The sequence below is a fragment of the Periplaneta americana genome, chromosome 14 (genome assembly GCF_040183065.1).
Source record: "Periplaneta americana isolate PAMFEO1 chromosome 14, P.americana_PAMFEO1_priV1, whole genome shotgun sequence".
NCBI lineage: Eukaryota > Metazoa > Arthropoda > Insecta > Blattodea > Blattidae > Periplaneta > Periplaneta americana.
Window position 1 is genome coordinate 46,751,775 of NC_091130.1, and position 25,076 is coordinate 46,776,850.

At 35.0% G+C, this 25,076-nt stretch overlaps 1 protein-coding gene across 1 annotated transcript in view; it reads left to right on the forward strand.

Annotated features, from left to right (window-relative positions):
- Positions 1 to 2,056: 2,056 nt before the first annotated feature.
- The window catches only part of LOC138712994 (uncharacterized), a 576,545-nt gene continuing 553,525 nt past the window's right edge, over positions 2,057 to 25,076 (forward strand). The window contains exons 1-2 of the mRNA XM_069844675.1: positions 2,057 to 2,099; positions 2,845 to 3,076. Coding sequence (XP_069700776.1) covers positions 2,057 to 2,099; positions 2,845 to 3,076 — 275 coding nt within the window. The remainder of the gene's footprint in view (positions 2,100 to 2,844; positions 3,077 to 25,076) is intronic.

Sequence of the window (25,076 nt, forward strand, 5' to 3'; positions counted from 1 at the left end):
ACGTTAGTCCACAAACCATTCCTCGCGAACTAATGCCTCCTGAGCGGAAAGGAAAAGATGCAGTACTAATACCTTGGTATTATGTGTACACATCACAAAAGCGGTCTTCATACTGGTGTTATCTACACGCTGTCAGCCAAAAATAAATATATTGTTAACGTGGTCAAGTCAAATTGTGATGTCAGCTATTGTAATGTGAAAATTTGTTGAGTAACATGATTAAAGGCGAAGGATGGGTAGAGCGGAGAAAAATTCTCTCCGGCACCAGGACTCGAACTCGGGTTTTCAGCTCTACGTGCTAACGCTTTATCCACTAAGTCACAATTTAGGCCTACCTGAACAAGGAAGATCTGATACCGACTCGGTCTGTTCAGACCTTTTATTCAACACGGGAATATCTTGTGTTGATGAAGGTACCGTGTTTGGAAAACGTTGAACAAATAACTCAACAACATAGCTGTAATTACAGTCATGTTTCCACCAATTCTGACTCACAAAACACGCTCTTCTGTAGATAACTTTCTATTCATAGCACATTTGTTTACTAGTTGAGCTCTACAACTGCTTTTTAATAGCTGTCACTCACAAACAACAATCTAACATGAATTATGAATAGTTATTGCTCTAGTTAAGTAGCTGTTTTGTTAATCAATGAAGAGGTCTATAAATGGAAGTTTCAGATGACTTATGGGCCATTCCGTGTTATATCTTCTTCCTTTTCCTTTTATTTTTCTTCCTTTTCTTTTTTATCATCAACTTTGAATGCAATGAAGTCTTTTTCACTTTTGAGGGAAGATTGTCATGCTGAATAGGCTATTATTTTATTACATTATAATATTTCGCCAATTCCAATTTAGAAATCTTCTAAAAGTTCTGCAATTCTTCAGATATTACTTACAGATCTTAATTCTAATTTTATCCATGATCTTTATCCTGTAGGTCCTACTCCCAAGTATGGCTTCGTTTAAGGTTAGCAGATTTTTTTTTAATTTCCGAGGGCGGATATCAACATATGGAAACAACTGTTTTTAACATATTGTTAGAGCTTAGTTTCAACCATTAATCCTCATGCTTTCCAGTAGAGTCCAGCGAGATCTTTTCGGTTCTCTTTCCCTGAGTGCAGTCGCCTGCAATGTAACAGGTGTTCCTTGTTTGAAGATTCATCCTCTCCTCACGGGGAGCACCCTGTTCCCAATTGCATTACTATGCTTTTATTAACTATACACCAAATTCTTTCTCCAAGTCAAGTCCATCTACATTTGAAAACAAAAATGGTTTGTCTCTTCAAATTTTTCTCTTTCTAGAAGAGATCTCAGCAATTTTCGTTCCTAGATGCCTTACCTTGTGTATTAATACCCCAGACACTGAGATATTTAACAACATTTTCATAAAATAATGATAACGAACATTCAAAATCCGGGGATATGTGAGGATAAATGAAAGTTTTTTTAAAAAGAACCGGAGTCCAAAAAATGCAAATTTGAGGTAATAAGCAAGTGGTGAGCATATTGTAGCAGCCATCTACTGAATTAGTTGTTAGTGGAAAGGAAACACCATAGTCTTATGTCATAGGAGTGAAAATTTTCAGTGGTTTTCATAAAACAACTATAGTCCAAAGACCTTTTTTTTTTTTTAAATAGCCGTAGTCCAGGACGATGGTAGCATATGAAGAGTCCACTGCAAGAATGATGGATGTCACTTTCTTGTCTAAAATTAACCAAAACTGTCAATGTATAGCTTAAGACATAGAATGTACATAGAAAGTTACGCGGCATTAACACTGATAGTCATTGTCCAGTAATGTTCGGAAAATCACAGTTAAGCTTTGAGCGTTAAGCATTTCAAGCTTTCAATTGCTTCTCCTGAAAAATGTATTCCAAATGACATCCATCATTCTTGCAGTGGACTCTTCATATACAAATATCCAATTCATATCACTTGAATCTTTTATTTATACAATTTTGAACTCCAGTAGATTGGCAATACCTTCTTCTTACGTACGCGGCAAAGCCACCTGAGAGAAAAATACTTTAGCACCTGAATTGGTGTGTTAGTTATGGATTCATCTTCAGGTGCAGAAGTAACACCAAGGAAGAAACGTAAGCAACGAAAGGCGAGGAAACAGGATATAATGAAAAAGAAAAAAAAAGATTAAAAGAAATGCACATTTCAGCCACAACAAAGTATTTTTTCTTAAAACAACCATTGTCCACATTTACCTCCATTTAAACGTGTATTTCTATGAGAAAATTTAAGTTATAAATGTACTTCAGTGTCTCTAAGGTTCTACAGCACCTTAAGAAACGGTATGATGAATTTCATACTTGAAGTCTCAACAACACACATGCCAGATAGTTTTTGGGTTCCCCTGAAAATTTATATTTTTGGACTACCGTTGTTTTTTTTAACTCAAATTATGAAGTTCGAGGACATTCTCACGGCGAATTTTGTCCGGGGACGATTTTGTCCGGGAACTAAAAGCAAAATTCTGAGCCTGTGTCAGGAAAACTGAGACGGCTGGCATTCTTAACTTAATTGGTCTTCCTTCTGGAGCTAATAAAATTGTCTAAAATCTTAAAGTCTGTGAATTTCATTTAGTAATCAATTAAATTGGAATGTTTTCGTGAACTATACAGTAAATTCCAAACGGAACTGTATAAAAATACTTCAGTTTATAAAATGTGTTGGCAATATGTTGGCCTTAGTGACCAAACTTATGGAGAAACACAAACACCCTTGCAACACTCCACGAGGTCTATTTCCTTGCAACATCTGGCCGGATCCAAAGTGACATACATGTGTAGCAACTGAAAATCCTGATTAAATGACTTTTGTCTCTCGCAGTGTCCGTCTTCGTCGGGAGCGGCGTGCAGGATGTGAGGGACATCTTTCTGACGTCACAAGTGGACGGCAGACCGGGAGGTCGGTTCATTACCGTCTGGGAAGAGGAAATTTGCCCCGGTGCGGTCTGGTCTGTGATTGGTCGCCTGGACGAGAGAACTTCCGTCTCTTTTAACTGGAGCGTGGATGCGGCCTCGTCAGCTGAAGGGAACAGACGCTCCAACGTCACATTTCGGTGAGTCTGCAACTTTTCTTTTAGCGCTCTGGATAATTGCCGATGTTTGCAGGCGCGTCCACAACATTTGGGTAGCTGCTTTTAGTGTAATTTCTACATAAAAGCGCTTTAGCACCGCTGGAGGAGATGCTTTGAGGAACTTTGTGCGTCATTTTGTGCTGGAATACACATATAGAATGAGGGCTTTACTTTTACGTTACGTAAATAATACAAAATATACAACTATGAAATTTGCATAATATATAGAGATGGAAAAAGTGAACAAGTACAATTTCCTCGAAAAAGTAATACATAAAATAATAACAGGAGAATTTCGGTTGCCAAGTTATTTTTGAATAATGTTATACAGGGTGTAAGGGGTGTAACTGCCATTATTTTAACTTATGATTATTCATGTTATAAGTTAGAAAAAATATCCCCACCATTTTTTTTCGATTTGCAATATTTACCTAATTATTAAAGTTTACAATATTAGGCGTTTGGCAACGTTGCTGAATGGGGAGGAGGGAGTTTACAGGTACACGTTCAAGCGGGTACAGACAGAAGCTCTGTTCTATTGCAGGGGCGGGCCGTTGTTTAAATAAAACAATTTTATAAAGAAAAGTTTGGGTCCTCTGACTAGCGAATCGCCATGTATAACAAAAGAGTTGGAACTGCAAAAGATACTGAACATTATTACTGAAATTACATAGAAAGCATTAAAGAACAGTTGTAACATCTAGAAACAGGTTTCTTTTAGTACAGCGCCCTTCGAAAAGTGAGATGGGGCGACAAACATTACAGTACAGACGTAATTTACGTATCACAAATGAAGATTAGCTGTTCTAATGTGTACTGCATTGCCACTAACTAAATTAATGGCATGAATTGGAAGTCAGCTGTATACTAATATATTAATATTGGTGTCTCTTTAGCCTGTGTTATCTATCCATAGTACGCAACACAAGACTTTGCGATGCTACATGCATGGAAAAAACGTACACACTATTTCCTTAGCATTCGCGTTCGATATAAAACAGTAAAAGATCGATGCATATATATACAGGATGATTCATGAGGATTTACCACCACTTACGCAGCTTATTTCTGAACACATAATGAGCAAAAAAGTCATATAAATATGTGTTCCAATCTCAATATTTTTACTAATTTGAAATTGTTAGTAAAATGCCTGTTTTCTTTAGTTTTGAGGGTAAAAGAATACTACAAATAGAAAATGAACTATTCAGAAATATGATTTCTTTAACTGGCTAGTGTTGTGAAGCTAAAAATGTGTTGTTAATTCCTTTGTACAAGATTTTGTTTTTCAATTTTTAGCTAAAAATTACATTATTTTTACGCACGTACCACAAAAATTGTTACAAATCATACGACATTAGGAACTTGATTCTTTGCAGTTTAATTATACATCTTAATATACACTCTATAAGAATTTACCAGATTGGCGTGATTTGCAACAATTTTTGTGATAAATGCGTAAGAAAAATGTAATTTCGTAATTAAAAATCGAAAAAATTCTGTACGAAGTCACTATGGAATACACAACACATTTTTAGCTTCAGAGTACTATCTAATTAAAAAAAAATATACTCCTGAATAGTTAATCTTTTATCTGTAACATTCTTTTACCCTTAAAGCTAAATAATAATGGTATTTTATAAACAATTTCAAATTAGTGTAACTCTGAATATATTGAGATTAGGACACATGTTTATATGACTTTTTTGCTCAGAATGTCTTCGGAAATAAGCTCCGTAAGTGAAAGTACATCCTCTTGAATCACCCTGTATATAATATATGTATATAAGCGAAACCTGTTTCGTGAGGAACGCTCTGTATAATCTAAGCAAATAAAATGTTTCTCTTACGTAAATATAATATGGCTGGAACTAGACCGCCGGAAGTGACTGATGGACCTGCATAAAAAGCGCCAGGATGTATTATGTGTAACATACGTCACTCATACCGCTCTTTACAAAATATAAACCCGTCAACTTAACAGCAGACGTAGTGTCCTTTCATATAAAATCTATACTTCACACAAAAGTGACAAATTAGAGTAAGCCGCATGCACCAGATCCCTATGGGATACATTTCAAAATTATTTTACATATGAAGTTTTAGGCTTTCACGGTGAATGAGACCAAGGTCTTTCACTGCAAACGCAGTATTCTCCAATCTTTTCTTTTTTCCGCTTTCCTCTTAGTCTCCGCATACAATCCTATATAAGTAGGGTAAACATTGGTAATTTCGTGATAATTTCATGAAAATTAATTTAAAATGCAAATGTGTAAATATATCGTAATTCCGATTTTTTCATCTAAAAGACGATAATTTGCTGTAGAAATCTGGAGACATAAAAGATTGGACACGTTCTTGAACAAGTGCCAAAAACCACTTTTACAACTTAAGCTAAAGTTATTTCGTGATAACATTGATAATCTTGTGATATTACATTGACTATTACACTCTTACTACGTCATACTACTTTTGACCAATAAAACGGTACGAAAGGACGTATTTCAACCAATCATGGCTGCTTAACGCACAATTTTATCGCGTCCCTAGCATTTGTTTAATTTTATCGCGTCCCTAGCATTTGTTTCTTTGTTTGCCAACATTTGAAACTGCGGTGGTCTGGACGTCAAAAAAAAAAAAATTATATATATATATATATATATATATATATATATATAATTACAAACAACTCCAGTCGATGCGCAGCAGTTTCAAATATGACTCGCATTGGCATTCAAGAACAAGAATTAATAAAATTCACTGATCATACCTATGCATCTTCTGAAATCCGATTTACAAATAAATGAAGAGCACCATTCGGAAATCCTGAATAAGTTGAATACACCATGTAGGCCTAAATCAACGAGTTCCACTTCTATTACGCACACGTCCAATATAACATCAATTGAACCACCAACCACATTCAAATTTGAAAATTGTACATTCAATAATTATTCCTTTTAAAATTATTCATTCGGAAATCCTGAAGAAGTTGAATACACCATGTAGGCCTAAATAAACGAGTTCCACTTCTATTACGCACACGTCCAATATAACATCAATTGAACCACCAACCACATTCAAATTTGAAAAATGTACATTCAATAATTATTCCTTTTAAAATTATTCATGTTTATTTTTTATGTCATCGTCGTTTATTAAAACTTTTCTAACACATGTGTATATTAGTTAGGTTATGTTATAGCTTCTGCTATATGATATTATGGATAGTCACGTATCACAGATTGTTTAATATTAAGATTTGTTGAAAATCATCTGTCAAGTGACGTTGATTACTGGGATTCGGATAATTGAAGTGGAATGTTGCATTTTAATAAAAATAAAACTGAATCTACAAAGCCTTCTTGACTAGTAACATTGCCATTGTGTATAATAGATCGAGAACTTCTCGACGAGAAGGCATTGCTCACTACTGCCATCTAGCATGCATCTAGCGTAATATTTGTAATATTGAGATGGTACAATAATACATTTGAAGACAGTTGTATTTTCGTAAGTCAATTAATATTTTATTGTATTGGAGTACTTCGTTACTTCTAATCTTTATATACTTTCTTCTAATCGTATAATAATCAATTAAATCCCACTCGAGTTTTGATTTTATCTAGATAAATCAAAATGTCTAGTGAGATTACTGTTGATAATTTCGTGAGAGGTAGAAGAATTGTGGAAAAATGCATTAGAGTCAAATGAAATTTCCACTTATTGTTACAAAACATTAAACATAGTAATTCCGTCTAAAATCCATAGCAAGGAAACATAGAAATACAAGCACATAATAAGAATGAAATCAAAGAAAAAATTGAAATTGAAAAGGGATCTTCTTTGCCCTGAAAGGGAGAACATTTTATTACGGACTTGACTATAGCCTACATTAGTAGCGTAACTCCAAAAGTATGCATAACATTTGTTTCAAAATTATATTTTTATCCTACAGCTTTGCTATTTTCACAGAATGCAGATAGCCTACATCGTTTAGGAACAAAATGTCAATTTTCCACATAATCCCCGTCCCTTTCAACAGCCTTAAGTAACCTAGGAATGAGGGCCTGTAGACCAGCACGGTAAAAGTCTGGACCAACACGTCTGAGCCACTCTTTAGCAGCGTGCACAAGGGAGTCATCATCTAACCTCGTTTCGCGAAAGGATCCTTCAGTTTACCAAAGAGATGGTAATCGCACGGTGCCAGTTCAGGACTGTAAGGCGGATGTTTCAGTGTTGTCTATCCGAATTATCTGATCTGGTCTGTGGTCTTGTGACTGACATATGGCTGTGCGTTGTCGTGCAATGGCAGAACATCCTGCTTCTCCCGATGTCGTCGAACACGACTCAGTCGAACTTGAAGTTTCTTGAGAATTGCAACATACGCGTGTGGCACGATGTCCACAAGCAAGAGTCCTCCTGAATCGAAAAACACAGTAGCCATAACGTTTCCTACTGAAGGTGCACTTTTGAATTTATATTACTTTGTTGAATTTGCATGATGCTGCTCCATTGTCTGCTTCTGTCTCCGATTCAAAATGGTGGAGCGATGTTTCATCTTCTGTCACAATTCTTGCAAGTAAGTCATCTAGCACTTATCATTGGCACTTAGCATGATAACAAATCAAACAGAAGCTACACTGAACCCATTGCGTCCCCTTTTGTTATTTGTTATCACATGTTATCTTCAGATTTCTAAAATTCGTATTGTAATACAATTTTTAAAATAGGATAAAATGTATCGCTTAATGCTAAACAAAATTTCGCCTTAAACAGCTAAGATTTCTATCAGTAAAGCTAAGCCTATATGGCAACTACAGCTGTATCTAAAATTCCAAAAACATTTCCTAAAATTTCATTAAGATATAATAAATCATTGTACCAAATGTCATATGCTTACCTTCAGTAACAAGCCTGTAATGTAATTACAAACATCCACAAAATTTGTAGGCCTGAGAAGTCGATACTCACTTGCTCTCTCCAAACATTGAAGCTCACTGAAGCAGCCACAATAGTCACACAAAGCTTAGCTGTATGTTTCTGGAAACCGGAAAACATATGCAATCCCTTGGCGGAAATTTGGATCTCGTAACATCATTGGTTAGTTCAAAAAAGAGCAAAGAATAAGTATCACGAAATAACCACTGCCACGAAATTACCAATGTTTACCCTATAGGCTAGACGAAAAAGTAGGAACTTCTAACAACCTTGTTATTACATTATATAACAAACATACCCTAATAAAAAAAACTGAACTATTACGAGACCTCGAGCTTCGTGGATGACTACAGAAATCCGATCACAGATTTCACAAAAAGACGAAGCGTTTCGGAAATTGAGACTAAAAAATGACACAGATTTCTTGCGGTACAGGTGATTAAGAAATATAACCACACAGATGATTAGAAATTCTAAGCTTAGACATGCTTACAGCCTCACTGAACTTGATAGTACAGCATCCGATATGTTAACTGTCTAATTTTATTTTTATTTTTAGGATGGTAGCCTACCGGAAAAATATTTTCAGGATTTATTTTCTTGCCTACAGTGCACACACTTTTTCCAAATTATTGTATCTGTAAATTTAAATCTTTTCGAATTCTTTTAAAAGATCTTCAATCCTCTTGTAACCCACCGAAATGTATCTTCCAGTTTTCCATAAAAAATTAATTTCTGTTGCAATCAAGTTTTCTTTCATCTTGTTTCCTAATCGTACAAATTTTGCTATCATTTATTACAATCGGAATGGCATGTGTATACTTTCAGTCTGGTAGGTTTTCGGTTTCAATTTTGTTTCAGAACTTAACATCCCTCATATCTTAAAAATTATTGTAATATTTACTGGAATATTCTCTCCCCTTCAAATCACAAGTCGAAACCCTGGTAATGGAATTGGTTTATTTGTAACCTAATAATATTATTCGTATCTTCAACTACAATTTTTGGATCTATTAGCTCTTGATCTTTGAAGGTTATACAGGGACATCACTTTATTTTTACCAACATTTTTAACATTAACCTGGCTATATTCGGAAACACTGTTACCCCCTTCCATTTCAGGAGTTTGGTGTTACTAGTACAATATGAAACAAATCATTTTACTAGCTATAGGAGGAGAGAAAAGTAGTGTATCCATTTATGTTACAGGGAAATACAGTATTACGATTTTCAGATTGATCATTACTTTTACAGTATTTTATCAAAAAACAGTAGAATAGTAATTTTTTTCACAAACTCAACTCTTCAGGCGGTTATATTCATTATGTAATGTCTACTTTATTCAGCATATTACTAACCTAACTTATTCCTGAGAAGTTTGTGAGCACTTCCGTAAGAAACCCCAATTTCTACAGCTAACTTCTTGGCCGACTTATTAGGACCTCGCTGCATCCTTTCTCTAGCATCTTCTACAGCATCTTCTGTCACAGTTAATCAAATCATTTGTTAAAATACTTTTCATTACGATAGGTATAAATCTATGATTTGCCCCACAAATTTCAGAACATTGACCTTTGCTGGCCATCATACACTTTTCTTCCTTTCTGTACACTCTGTTGCTCTAAATGTATCTACCAGGTTAATGGCATTTCTACGAAAATACTCCATAATGATATAATCAGGAAATTGTGAGAAAAACTGTTGTTCACATTCGGTTATATTATAATTCCAGTTTCCATCATCGTTCTTCATACCTACAAACAGTAAAACTAAACTCTTGTTTAAATAATGCTGTTAAGTACTGTACCATATTATAGGGTAACGTACTTTCGGTAACTCTAATCTTCACTTGTGCTCAGTCCACACAGATAAATTCAGTTAAGCTACACACATACATGTGTGAAAATAAACTTCAATAATATAAGCACTTTCTTCTATAGAAAATGCAACATATTTCTGAAACACACTGTACTCTGTACGGTTTATTTCACTGCTAGCAACACGGCCGTAAGTTTGTGTGACTGACGTTAGCAAGGACATTAGTGAAAGGGGTGGGAGTCAAGTACATTCAGAAACGCAGGTACAATAAAAATTGAAGTAAAAATAAAATGATGTCCCTGTATATCTGCAGTGCTTGGGGATAGTGACACAAGTCAGTTTCGACAAACCATTTTTGATAATTTATTGACAACTTACGGAACATCTGCTCACTTGGAAAAAAATATATATATAACTATGCCTCCCATTACAATAATTCATACAGAAAAAAATCAAATCGACATAAACCAGTGTAAGTTGTCAATCAATTATCAAAAAGGTTTGTGGAAACTGAATTATTCACTTTTCCCGAGCACTGCAGATATAATCTTACATTTTTAAGCCTCTTGTCCAGAAGGCTGAAGATGGCAACCTACCAGTATACTGAGCTGGCGTCAGGCTGAAACCTGTCTCAAGAATAATACTCCCTCCGTTCCAAAATATGGTATACCAAGGAACGAAACAAGTTTGATTATTGCGCATGCGCGTTCGAAATGTTTAGCGGTGCGGTATTTTGTTCAGTAGTGAAGGGACTATCACAGAGTGCAGTTGTGAATGTTTCTAGTTTTCTGTAGTGCATCATATTATAATATTTAAATAGTTCATTATGAACAGAAATCAAATGAACACATGCGGTGGTGTTCTTGCTGCAGAAAATGTAACACCAATCCAGTCAATTATAAATAGAACATCTAAAGCTCAACTTACTTACTTACTTACTTACTTACTGACGTTTAAGGAACCCGGAGGTTCATTGCCGCCCTCACATAAGCCCGCCATCGGTGCCTATCCTGGGCAAGATTAATCCATTCTCTATCATCATATCCCACCTCCCTCAAATCCATTTTAATATTATTATCCCATCTACATCTCGGCCTCCCTAAAGGTCTTTTTCCCTCCGGCCTCCCAACTAACACTCTATATGAATTTCTGGATTCGCCCATACGTGCTACATGCCCTGCCCATCTCAAGCGTCTGGATTTAATGTTCCTAATTATGTCAGGTGAAGAATACAATGCGTGAAGTTCTGTGTTGTGTAACTTTCCCCATTCTCCTGTAACCTCATCCCTCTTAGCCCCAAATATTTTCCTGAGAACCTTATTCTCAAACAGCCTTAACCTATGTTCCTCTCTCAAAGTGAGAGTCCAAGTTTCACAACCATAAAGAACAACAGGTAATATAACTGTTTTATAACTTTCAGATTTTTTGACAGCAGACTAAATGATAAAATCTTCTCAACCGAATAATAACAGGCATTTCCAATATTTATTCTGTGTTTAATTTCCTCCCGAGTATCATTTATATTTGTTACTGTTGCTCCAAGGTATTTGAACTTCTCCACCTCTTCGAAAGATAAATTTCAAATTTTTATATTTCCATTTTGTACAATATTCTCGTCACGAGACATAATCATATACTTTGTCTTTTCAGGATTTACTTCCAAACCTATCTCGTTACTTGCTTCCAGTAAAATTCCTGTGTTTTCCCTAATCGTTTGTGGATTTTCGCCTAACATATTCACGTCATCCGCATAGACAAGCAGCTGATGTAATCCGTTCAATTCCAAACCCTCTCTGTTATCCTGGACTTTCATAATGGCATACTTTAGAGCAAAGTTAAAAAGTAAATGTGATAGTGCATCTCCTTGCTTTAGTCCACAGTGAATTGGAAATGCATCTGATAGAAACTGGCCTATACGGACTCTGCTGTACGTTTTACTGAGACACATTTTAATTAATCGAACTAGTTTCTTGGGAATACCAAATTCAATAAGAATATCATATAAAACTTTTCTCGTAACCGAGTCATATGCATTTTTTAAATCTATAAATAACTGATGCACTGTACCCTTATACCCCCTTTTTCCTCCATTATCTGTCGAATTGTCGGCTCAACAGTCGTATAAAAAAGGGTTATAATTTATTGCAGTTTTATGTTATTTTGTCTATCTCAAAACAATGTTTGTGTTTTCTCTTCTTAATTTGACATCACGCAGAGTGAAATGTACTTTATTTATTAATTTTTCTCATGTTAATTAATGAAAGAAATAAGTATGTAGAAGATGTGTCAAAGTTACATTATATTACTGAAAATTTTAACAAATGTATACCATAATAGTACAATCATTAATAAAATATGGTATAATAAATTGGGGTGGAGTAGCATCATCTGTACTTAATCCATTAATTTTATTACACAGAAGATTAATAAAAATTTGTCTAACCAAAAATATGGGTTACCCAACAAATTTAATTTATACAGATTTAGAGTATTAAATATTGAAGAAATTTATAAATATAGTTTACTAATTTACTGCCACAGAAATCAAATAAAACATAAATCTAATCGACATGAATATCGTACTCGAAGACAAAGTCTACTTTCCCATTAATTGAGTCTAAGTAGTACAAGTGCAGCTCTTAAACATGGTGCTAGTTTCCGCCCAAAACTTTATAATAAAATTACAAACCAATCTCCAAATTTGAAGTATTTTAAAATTGAAGCTTTTAAAAACGAAATTTATAAAATTATTCATGATATATTTTAGGGTAAATTAGGGTCTGTTGGACAGTCGGGCATGTTGGACACTTGTACTTTAACGTGTCACCTCGCCACTTGTGGCCACCACATTCTGCTAGAAGTCAATGACGGAAGTAGTCATGAGTGGGGCTACTTCCATCATTGACTTCTAGCAGAATGTGGTGGCCACAAGTGGCGAGGTGATACGTTAAAGTACAAAGTGTCCAACATGCCCGAATATCCAACAGACTCTAATTTACCCTATTAACAAATGTGCGTATTTTTTACCTTTTATTTCTGTCGACTATATTCATGCTTTTATTGAAAATCACTGGCTTTTGTCTGATTGACAATTAATATTAAATGTTTTTTCTATCTTTTTCTCGTTTTTTTTTTGCCCTTGTGTGTTATTTTTGTTAATTATTGCCTTGACTTAAGTTACTGTATTTAGTAAACTGTCCTTGTAAATTTATGTTATATTATTGGGTGAGACCACACCGTACACGAGCGTGGCTCTTACGGTAGTGGCTAGAAACATTTTTGTTTTATGATTTTATTTGTACTCGCTAGGTATTGAAATAAATATTTTGGAAAAGAATAAATGACAACTTTCTATGCCATATTTTGGAACAGACGGAGTAATATAATTCCTTTCAAGTATTCAATTAATAAACAAAGACGGATCCAAATATGGCGAAACATAGGACGAGAATGAGAAAAGGTGTATGGAAAGTGGAAAATGTAAATTTTAGATTAATACCCCATGATATTTTAAAAATCGAATCCCTACCCACAGAATTATTTATATAAATGACCAGTCTCGAACATAACGCAGGAAATTATAGCACCGGTAATCATCATACATGTAAATAAAGACATTTATTATTAAACCTAATAATTAACACACACGTTTCATTAACGTTATATCACCACTAAAATCAACTTCTCACGCCCTGCGCAGCTACCACGTATTCGATCAAAGTGAGCAAATAGAATTAGTTTTGCTTGTATTTTAAGCGACATAATAATAATTACTAGCTCAAACTAAATAATTTGTTTGCTTGTATGTATGCAACTAATTGAGAAAAGCTTTGTTGTTAATAACTGTGGAAAATCAGTAAAGTTCCAGCAATCCAGTGCACTGAATTGCGTCGTAATGCGGGTTGCTATGCTTGTCGACCGCAGCTTTGCGTGCTACACCGGCGTAAATGTCGACCTAGTTTTGATTACATTACCGACGGAAAAATACGTGCAGCTGCGTTGTGGCCGCAGGTGGTGCGATTATGGTTAAATGAATATCCTTTTCTTACTTTAGATAATATTGATGTCGTCGTGGACAACAGTGCTTTGCTACAGACTGTTTGTACATAGAGTGGAATGGAAATGTTTCAACGTTGTACTGCGTGTAAAATTCCCATTCTAACTGCCAAGAAAGTCCATACAAATTTCTGGAGTTAAATTCTCGACATTATTACAACCTTACTACTACTGCTACTACCACAATCACATTAATTCATTTATTATGGCAGAGTTAAGGACATGAAGCCTTCTCTTCCACACTGCCAGAAGTGAAATACACAATGAAACAATGACAAAAATAGTAATATTAATAGTCACACATAAATCAATATAAAAATCATTATCATGCACATTAACAAGCTTACATATAATGAAATATTGACTAAACGTGAAACATAATTGTTTTAGAATTCATATCCTAATTCTATTTTATGATAGTCCTAAAGGAGTGTTACTATTAAAATTATCTCAAGCAACCACTCCTATAGCTACTACTTGTGACAATGCTGCTGCTACTACTACTGCTGCTACTGATACTGATATTACTACTGATACTAATACTACTACTAATACTACTACTAATACTAATACGTTGGATGACTTATACTAAACACCTCGTGAAGTGGAAAGTATAATTCTGAAGCAAAATGATCTTAAGGCTCCAGGACTTGATAGACTATCGGCAAATGTTGTCAAACAAATACATTTCTCACATCCTTCACTTCTATTAAATCTGTATAATAAATGTTTGGAGCTCGGGGTTTTCCCTGATTGCTGGAAACTCGGTGTAGTTAAGGTAATACCGAAATTTCAAAGTAGCAACAAAGTTACTACCTCTTCCTTCCGACCAATCAGCTTGCTGCCTGTGTTGGGAAAATGCCTAGAGAAACTCGTATAGATCGCATTATGTATCACTTACTAAGCAACAGTTCCCTCAGTGAACTTCAGTTTGGATTCATGCCGCTGAAATCGACAGAATTGGCAGTTTGTAAAGTTGTAGATTGGATACAGGAGGTACACTCAAACAAAGAAATTGGACTATTAATCTCCTTGGACATATCAGGTGCGTTTGACAATGCCTGGTGGCCAAAAATACTCCATCAACTAAAACTTAAAAAGATGTCCTAGAAATTTATATAGAATAGTTAAAAACTATTTCGAGACCATTATCAAGAAGGTGACGAGAGGATGTCCACAAGGATCAGCATGCAGTCCAGGTTTCTGGATTATACTTTATGATGATCTGCTACAACAACGACTCCCTGAAGGATGCACGCTGCACGCTTACGCCGACGATGCTCTAATACTTGCAAAATCAAGCACATTTAGACACTTAGAGGACATAGCCAATGAAGCACTAGCGGCCGTCCACATGTGGGGCAAGACAAACTCAACTTCAATGCGTCCAAAACATCAGCAATGCTAACTACAAGAAAAAGAAAAATAGAACCGATAAGCATATCTATGGAAAACACAAGCATTGTGTTAGTTGATGAACTTAAGTACTTAGGCATAGTCCTAGATAAGCGCCTGACTTTCCGTCTACATCTTCAACACATTGCTGGTAAAGCTAACAAGCTACTTTCTGCTCTCTCCGCTGCAACTAGACGCACATGGGGCCTTAAGTCCTCTATACTAAAGATAATATATCGGGGAGCAATAGAACCTATGGTTCTGTACTGTGTGGCAGCATTTCAGCATATATTACAGAAAAAATGGGCGCAAGAAAATCTGTCCCAGATTGAACGAGGATATCTCTTACGAATCATCCGAGGATATCGTACAATATCTACTGCAGTCTCTCAGGTGATAGCAGATATTGAACCATTATATTTGGTTGGTGAATTTAAAGCAAATATCAGCAATATAAAACAAGGCCGAAAAATCCCTCAGTTTTTGACAAATCTCCGTGTAGAAGAACCAGCAAATCCTCTCCAGGCAGGGCATCCATCTTTATACATACCTTGTCTCAAAGAAATTTGTGATGCAGATTCCCATGACTGATCTATACAGATGGATCGCGTTTGGATAAACTGTCGAATCAAAATGCCAAACTAGGCTGTGCTTTTGTTGCCTACAGGAACGACAGCGAACACACCTCAGCCACCTTCAGACTCTCCTCAGAGTGCTCAGTGTTTCAGGCGGAACTATTAGCTTTGCGAGAAGCAATCAAATGGCGTAGTCAGTCTGGTTACAGCGCTTGCTTTCACAGTGACTCGCAGTCAGCAGTAATAACAATTAATGATAAATATAACACTAACATTATAGCCTCAGAGATAAGAACTTTAATAATGAAAAGTGTCGTCCATATTTGTATAATTTGGGTCAGAGGGCATACTGGGATAGTTGGAAATGAGAGAGCCGATGAATTGGCAAAGATGGCAGCCAACTCTGATGTGCCACTGTCGTACAATTTATGTCCGATATCCTATATCAAAAAAGTAGCCAAAGAACATTATATGCAAGAATGGAACGAAAGATGGGTCAATAGTGATAAGGGAATTCTTGCAAAAGAGCTGTATTTTCCAACGGTCTACGATCGTAATAAATGTAAAGTAATAACGCCAAATTTCGTACTGACACAGTTTTTGACTGGGCATGGAAAATTCGGGGAATACTTAAATAGATTCCATATTAAAGACGATGCAACTTGCATTTGTGGGGAGGAATCTCAAGATATCAAACATGTATTATATGATTGTCCAGTCTTTTGCCGTGAAAGATACGAGTTTGAGTTGTTACTGAACACTTTAAATTATACATTTACCAAACCGTTAACCAATATACTTACCAACTCCAAATCATATAAGTATTTCATGTCCTTCTTGAATAGAATATTCGTGAAACTAAAATGTTAAATTATTCCGGGGGGAAAAATCGTATTAGTTCTAATCAACTATAATGAAACTGTAAGTCTTCAATTTCGCATACTATAATATTGTACTATTGGTTTTAATTTTTATTTTAATTAGGCATTTGATTTCTAATTTTGAGCCATTTCTTGTAATACCTGATTATTGCCAATTGTTGTTACTAAATAATGTATTTAATTCGTAAATTTTAAGCCATCTCTTAGTATAGCTATTTATTGCTTCTAAAATAACATGTTTAATAGTTATTATATATATATTTTTTTTCTTCCTATAACCATTAGATATAAATATAGAGACATGCATTAAGGCTTTACGAAACGATCCATTCTTTCCTTAAGGTGCATTCTTGTACATAATTCATGTGATTTGTAACCTTGACCACAATTCTGTATTATAATTTTATTATTGTTTATTGCTTATAAAATATGTATCTTGATACCAACTATAACCCTAATATACCTCAGGGTGAAATATGGTTTATTAAATTGGATAATAAAAAAATACTAATAATTATAATGCTAATAATACTAATACTGATACTAATAACACTAATACTCATACTAATACTAATATTGATACTGATACTACTACTACTGATGGACGACTAATACTGATACTAATACCACTAATACAAATCTACTATTGATACTGATACTACTATTACTGGTAGACTCCTAATACTGATATTAATACTACTAATACTGATGCTACTACTAATACTGATAGACTACTAATACTGATACTAATATTACTAATACTGATACTAATACTGCTGATACTGATGCTACTACTACTACTACTACTACTGATAGACTATTAATATTGATACTAATACTACTAATACTGATGCTACTACTACTACTACTGATAGACTACTAATAGTGATACTAATACTACTAATACTGATGGTGCTACTACTACTATTGATAGACCACTAATACTGATACTAATACTACTAATACTGATGCTACTACTACTACTATTGATAGACTACTAATACTGATACTAATACTATTGATACTGATGCTACTAGTACTACTACTACTACTACTCATAGACTACTAATACTGATACTAATACTACTAATACTGATGCTACTACTACTACTACTACTGATAGACTACTAATACTGATACTAATACTGATACTAATAATACTGATGCTACTACTACTACTGATAGACTACTAATACTGATACTAATATTACTAATACTGATACCAATACTGCTGATACTGATGCTACTACTACTACTACTACTACTACTACTACTACTACTACTACTACTACTACTACTACTACTACTGATAGACTACTAATACTGATACTAATACTACTAATACTGATGGTGCTACTACTACTATTGATAGACCACTAATACTGATACTAATACTACTAATACTGATACTACTACTACTACTATTGATAGACTACTAATACTGATACTAATACTATTGATACTGATGCTACTAGTACTACTACTACTACTGATACTAATACTACTAATACTGATGCTACTACTACTACTACTACTGATAGACTACTAATACTGATACTAATACTACTAATACTACTGATACTGATGCTACTACTACTACTACTACTGATAGACTACTAATACTACTATCACACTGATGCTATTACTACTACTACTACTGATAGACTACTAATACTGATACTAATACTAGTAATACCGCTTCTACTACTACTACTACTGATAAACTACTAATACTGATACTAATACTACTAATACTGATGCTGCTACTACTACTACTACTGATAGCTACTAATACTGATACTAATACTACTAATACTGATACTAATACTACTAAGACTGATGCTACTACTACTACTACTGATAGACTACTAATACTGATACTAATACTGATGCTACTACTAATACTGATACTAATACTGATGCTACTACTACTGATAGACTACTAATACTGATACTAATACTACCAAACTGATACTAATACTACTAATACTGATGCTACTACTTCTACTGATAGACTACTAATACTTATGCTACTACTACTACTACTACTACTGATAGACTACTAATACTACTAATACTGTTGCTACTACTACTACTACTACTACTAGTACTTACAGACTACTAATACTGATACTAATACTGTTATAGGCATCCGACAAGGAAAACTCAGCGCGCAGAAACCAGCGGGCGTGACTGTCTCGCGCAGATGATTAATGCTCCCGTTCCCAGCATGCTCTCAAGCCTACGGCAGGGGGGTAAGAAGGGTATAGCATGCGCGCCACGAGAAGTCTGAGCTGAGTTTTGCTTGTAGGATACCTATAATACTGACACTATTACTACTAATACTAACACTACTACTTCTGATAGACTACTAATACTGATACTAATACTAATACTTCTGATAGACTACTAATGCTACTACTAATACTAATACTAATACTTATACTAATACTAATCCTACTAATAGTAATAGTACTACTACTGATAGACTACTAATACTGATACCAATACTAATACTACTGATAGACTAATAATGCTACTACTAATACTAATACTACTACTAATACTACTACTACTAATACTACTACTAATACTAACATTAATACTACTATAGCTCGCGCAAGCAACAATTAACGAAAAGCAATGGTGTCGTTGCTGTCTGTTTCGACGTGTGTATGTAGGTACAGCGAGGGACGAGAGTTGCGTGCCGATGAAAGTACTGCCTCTTCCAAGGAGATGAACAGATGAGGACATCGCTGTGGAAATAAAGAACGTGGCAAGAGAAAAATTCGAAGTTCATTAAACGCGCAACACATATTTACGAATGAAATAATAATACCGTGCGATACAAGACACGTATTCACATGCAATGGAACAAACTGAAGTCGTAATGTAACTATCACAATGCAAGACTGATTCTATCGATGTCATTTCTCTTCCGACTGTACTCTTGAATATCATTCAATTTATCTCGTGACCTTTCCTGTCGCCCGCTCTTCCTTATCGCAGTGTTTGATTCGCATTCCTTCCGTCGGTAATCCGTTCTTGCGAGACCTATACCACTAACCTTTCTAACATAACAACTGCTATTACTTTCTGAAAATAGTACTATCATTTCTAACAACAGTACTATACCCGTAACTTTTATCTAAATCAAATTGTTATATTCTTTGTAACTTGTAAGTTCATACGTATTTATGTGTATTTTTTTCTGGATGAGTGAAAGAGAAGGCCTTAACTCGGCCAGATAAAATAAATTATGATTATTATTATTATTATTATTATTATTATTATTATTATTATTATTATTATTATTATTATTTACCGTAATGCTCTGTTTAAGCTCTATATTGAGACACATTTTATGTAAAGACGTATAATTATATGACGCGCACATCCAGTGTGTAACAAGTAGTACCGTATGTAATATTGCATCCTCTGTTGTAAGTGTTGGCCACTATTTGTTTTCTGCAAATGAACGAGGAGAAGCACTTCCAGTTCAAATGTAATTCGAATGGGTTCGCTTTCGAGCATAGCAGCAGCAATAACAATTAACCGTGATCTTAGAGGTTTCCACAGCGGTTAGTGTGTGTTGGAAGTCGTGGATGTGGAATGTCAGGAATGGATTTGTCTTCATCTTAACAAGAACAAGAGAATGGCTTTGGACTAAACCGGAAAGCATAACAGAGTAGAATTGCATGTACGTAGGCTACATAAGAGAATTAATACAACGTCCTTAGCTCGTTAACATGGGAGATGCTGTATCTGCATAACATTTTTGTAAAATTATTATTATTATTATTATTATTATTATTATTATTATTATTATTATTATCGTTATTCGGCGCCCTCATCCCCACAGCGAGGGGAGGTGATGTAATTGAGTGTTATCATAACACTGTACAACATGAAATTTGTCCAAATCAAGATTTCAGGTATAACTCCCTGTAAAGTTGATTTGAATAATTTCGAGGGAAAAATTGTTCCGGGGCCGGGCATCGAACTCGGGACCTTTGGTTTAACGTACCAACGCTCTACCAACTGAGCTACCCGGGAACTCTACACGACACCGATCCAATTTTTCCCTCTATATCCACAGACCTCAAAGTGGGCTGACAACCGTCAAGCAACCAACTTCGAGTGCACACTAACTCCGTGTGACTTAAATTGTGGTTTTCTGTTAACGAACAGTGACGTGTATTATGCAAATCAATATTTCAGGTATAACTCCCTGTAAAGTTGATTCGAAATTATTCATGAAATTTTTCCTTTTTTATAAAAATATCTGTTCGATGTATTTTGTAGTCGAAAAAACGAATCTGCAGTTAGTTTTTGTCCAGCATGTTCTGTTTCTCCAATACAAAAAGTTAGGCCTATTTAATGTTAGTGAAATGATGCACTATTTTCACCTTACGGGATGCAACATGTTACTGAAAGTACATTTTCTTGACAGCCACCTGGACTTCTTTAAAAAAAAAACCGTGGTGCTGTAAGCGATGAACACGGGTAGAGGTTTCATCAAGAAATATCTACCTCGAAAAACTCTTGAGTGGAAGATGGAATGCAAGTATGCTGGCTGAATATTACTGTCACTCATCAGAGAGATTGCAGAAGCTGTCTACAAACGTAAAAGATCAAACAATACATTTTAATTTGTGAATTTTGGCCAAACAAAGATTGCTTTATAATAATAATAATAATAATAATAATAATAATAATAATAATAATAGTTATTATTCTTTATTTACAATGGCAGAATTAAGGCCATAGGGCCTTCTCTTACACTCTACCAAGTCACAAAGTATACAAGCAGTTAAAATTTAACAAAAAGTTAAAGAACAGAATACTAACATATTACAAAAAAAAATAATAATAATAATAACATAATAAAATCGACACTAAACAACATGAAAATAATACCATAAAATAAGAAAGTAAAATACATTGGAATATAGTGAAAGCAACTCATTTAGTACAAATGGTTAATATGGAAAAACATAAGGAAGAATATATCAAAATGGAATGTAATAAAATAATAATAAAATACAAAATAAATATGAAAATATAATAAAATTCACGATAAAAGGCTATGATAATAAATTTATCGGCTGATAAAGAGAACAAAAAGGGGAAAAGAAGAAAAAGGAATATATAGCCTATATTTTTACAAAACTATGGCAGAGAAAAGGGATTATAACTGAAAGGAATCTAATTCAAAAAGTGCAATTTGAATTTATTTTTGAAACTAGACAATGTCCGACAGTCTCTGACATGTTCTGGTAGAGAGTTCCAGAGATGAGCTGCAGAGACGGTGAAAGATGAAGAGTAGAAGGATGTTCTGTGTTTAGGAATGGAAAGAGTGATATGGTGTTGTGACCGAGTATCTATCTCGTGATATGAGGACAAATGTTGAAAACGAGAAGCTAGGTAGTTAGGGTTAGAGGTTTGAAGAATATTGAAGAGTAAAGTGAGAGAGTGAATAGTTCTTCGCTCCTTGAGACGGACCCAGGACAGCATATTTAGTGAAGGTGTGATACGGTCAGATCTACGGACGTTGCAAATAAATCGAACGCATGCATTATGAACACGCTGTAGTCTGTCAGTCAGTCTCATGTTAAGGTCAGTGTAGAGAGTGTCACAGTAATCAAAATGAGGAATCAAGAGCGACTGCACTAAATTCTTCTTGAGAAGCAACGGAAGGAAATTTCGGATTCTTTTTAGTGCTTATTGTGCTAGTATAACAAATTTGTGCAAATAAGTGTAGTGTGCTGTACGTAGTGCGGATGTACGAATAAAGAAGTGGAGACGTGTGGATGAATGTGAAAAATTAAAAGAGGAAATTGAAAAAATATGCCAGGAAATGTAAAAGTACGGGAGTATGTAAAAACTGCCCAAGAACGGTAAATAAATACTAAGAAATCACGTCCACTGCCAGTGAGTTATGAGCGTAAAGTAAGCGTACCTGAGAGATACAACTCCACCCACACTCGTGACGTCAATAAAGCACTGTGTGTAATAAACTTGTATTCTCTCAATACGCACCCCATTTACGCTCTTTAATTATAATACAATTACCTCAGTTCATGTTCATCATTTGAAAGCTGACAATTGATGGACGCTCAGTAAGATTTATGTGTGTCAGGACGACACCTAACATAGATCAAAGACAATATGACATTGCCCTGATAACGGGTAATAATTATTGTCCATACTGTAGGCAGTATTTGAACCCCTGACTATGTGTTCCATGAAGCATTAGAACTTAACTTTATGTTTTAATGCATACAATACAGATGACTTTATTATTATTATTATTATTATTATTATTATTATTATTATTATTTTGTTTTACACGTTGATATGTTTAAAGAGGACTTAATGGCAATTTTGTGTAGGTTATATGATGCGGTTGTACTTCTTCAGATTTCGCAATCACACATTTCAACGTGGATTTTTATTTTTTATTTTATTTATTTATTTTTTTCATATTTGTTAGTCGTCGTTAAAACTTAACTGAAGAATATTGCTGGGGAACCTTTTAAGTGTAGTGTAAATGTATGACTTGAGGCTTTCCCGGCGTTTGATGTAGAATAACTCTTCTCGGGTTCTCAGCCAGGTGAGTTGGAGATTAGCTTCCAAGCTTTCGACGGCTAGCTCTGCCATCTTCTTCTGGGACGTCCCTGAAGAAGATGGCACAGCTAGCCGTCGAAAGCTTGAAAGCTAATCTCCAACTCACCTGGCTGAGAACCCGAGAAGAGTTATTCTGTAGTGTAAATATTCGTAATTTAAATATGTATTGTATTGATTAAGGCTGGTTGAGTGTAAGAAAAGGCCTTATGGCATTAACTCTGCCAGCGAAAATAAAGCATTATTATTATTATTATTATTATTATTATTATTATTATTATTATTATTATTATTATTATATTTTAAATTTTTCTCTTCAATCTGTGACTGGCATTAGTTGCTTCGTAATACATACCGTTTGTTCAAAATCACAAATAGGCCTATTAAAATTTTTCATCGAATCGACAACGGTTCCATTGAACATATACAGTTTTATAGTTTTAGTTGTATGTACTAACATTTTCCTAAATCATGTATACATTGTGATTCACGAGGATTTACCGTCCTTTACGGAGATTATTTCCGAAGACATTCTGAGCAAAAAAGTCATATAGACATGGGTCCTATTCTCAATATTTACAGAGTTGTTTCGTTATTGGAACGCATTGCTGTGAACACGTGATCTTGGTCAGCGTGCAGTCAGCAGCCAGCGCGAGCGCTACGGAAGTCAAAGATAGCCGTATGCAGTTACGTAGCGCGAAGAGTGCCGTTCACAAGCGTGCGGCCTGTATTCAGCCGACGGCGACATTTTTTAAAGTGTGTTGTGAACTCTCCAAGACTGTAAATTAGGATGCAAATTGAACTGCAAATAATTAAGTCGGTGGAAGTGGTGTGATTTGTAATAATTGTTGTGATAAGTGCGTAAGAATAATGTAATTTTCTAATTAAAAATAGAAAAAAATGTCTGTACAAAGCAACTAAGGAGTTCACAGCACATTTTTAGTTTCATAATACTTGCTAGTTAAGGAAATGATACTTCTGAATGGTTCATTCTCTATTTGTATTATTCTTTTACCTTCAAACTGAAGATAAAAGGTATTTTACAAACAACTTTAAATTAGTGTAACTCTGAAAATACTGAGAATAGGAACTATGTTTATATGACATTTTTGCTCAGAATGTCTTCAGAAATAAGCTCCGTAAAGGATGGTAAACCCTCGTGAATCACTCTGTTTGTTACAATACGTCCTAAAATTATTTGTTTATATTTTTCATTTTGTAATAAGGAGACGATAAAACGCAGTGCGTATTTAATTACTATTTATACATAGGTTGGATAAAAAGTTATGGCAATACTGCTGTCACGTGACGATGGTGCGTTCGAGAGCTTCCAACAAGGACTGTGGACATGAACAAGGACTGTTAGATGAGTTAGTGCAGCCAGCGGCGTCAGTACTCTGTCAATCTACTGCAGTGTGTAGAATGTTGACTTTCATAGGGATAGTGCAAGCGCCCTAAGACCACGTTTACAAAACTAGAGCAACGTTCCTGGATCAAAATAGAAGTGACACGAAGTCATAGTGCACAAGAATGTTTTCAGGAACTGCGTGAAGCATGTGGCGATGCAGCGTTGCCATATCGCACAGTGGCACGATGAGTTGTTCCGGGAAGGCAGGGATGCTGTTCAGGACAACCTCCGTACAGGACGACCCCGCGTGGAGGACAACACAGTTCAACTCCTTGCTTCCC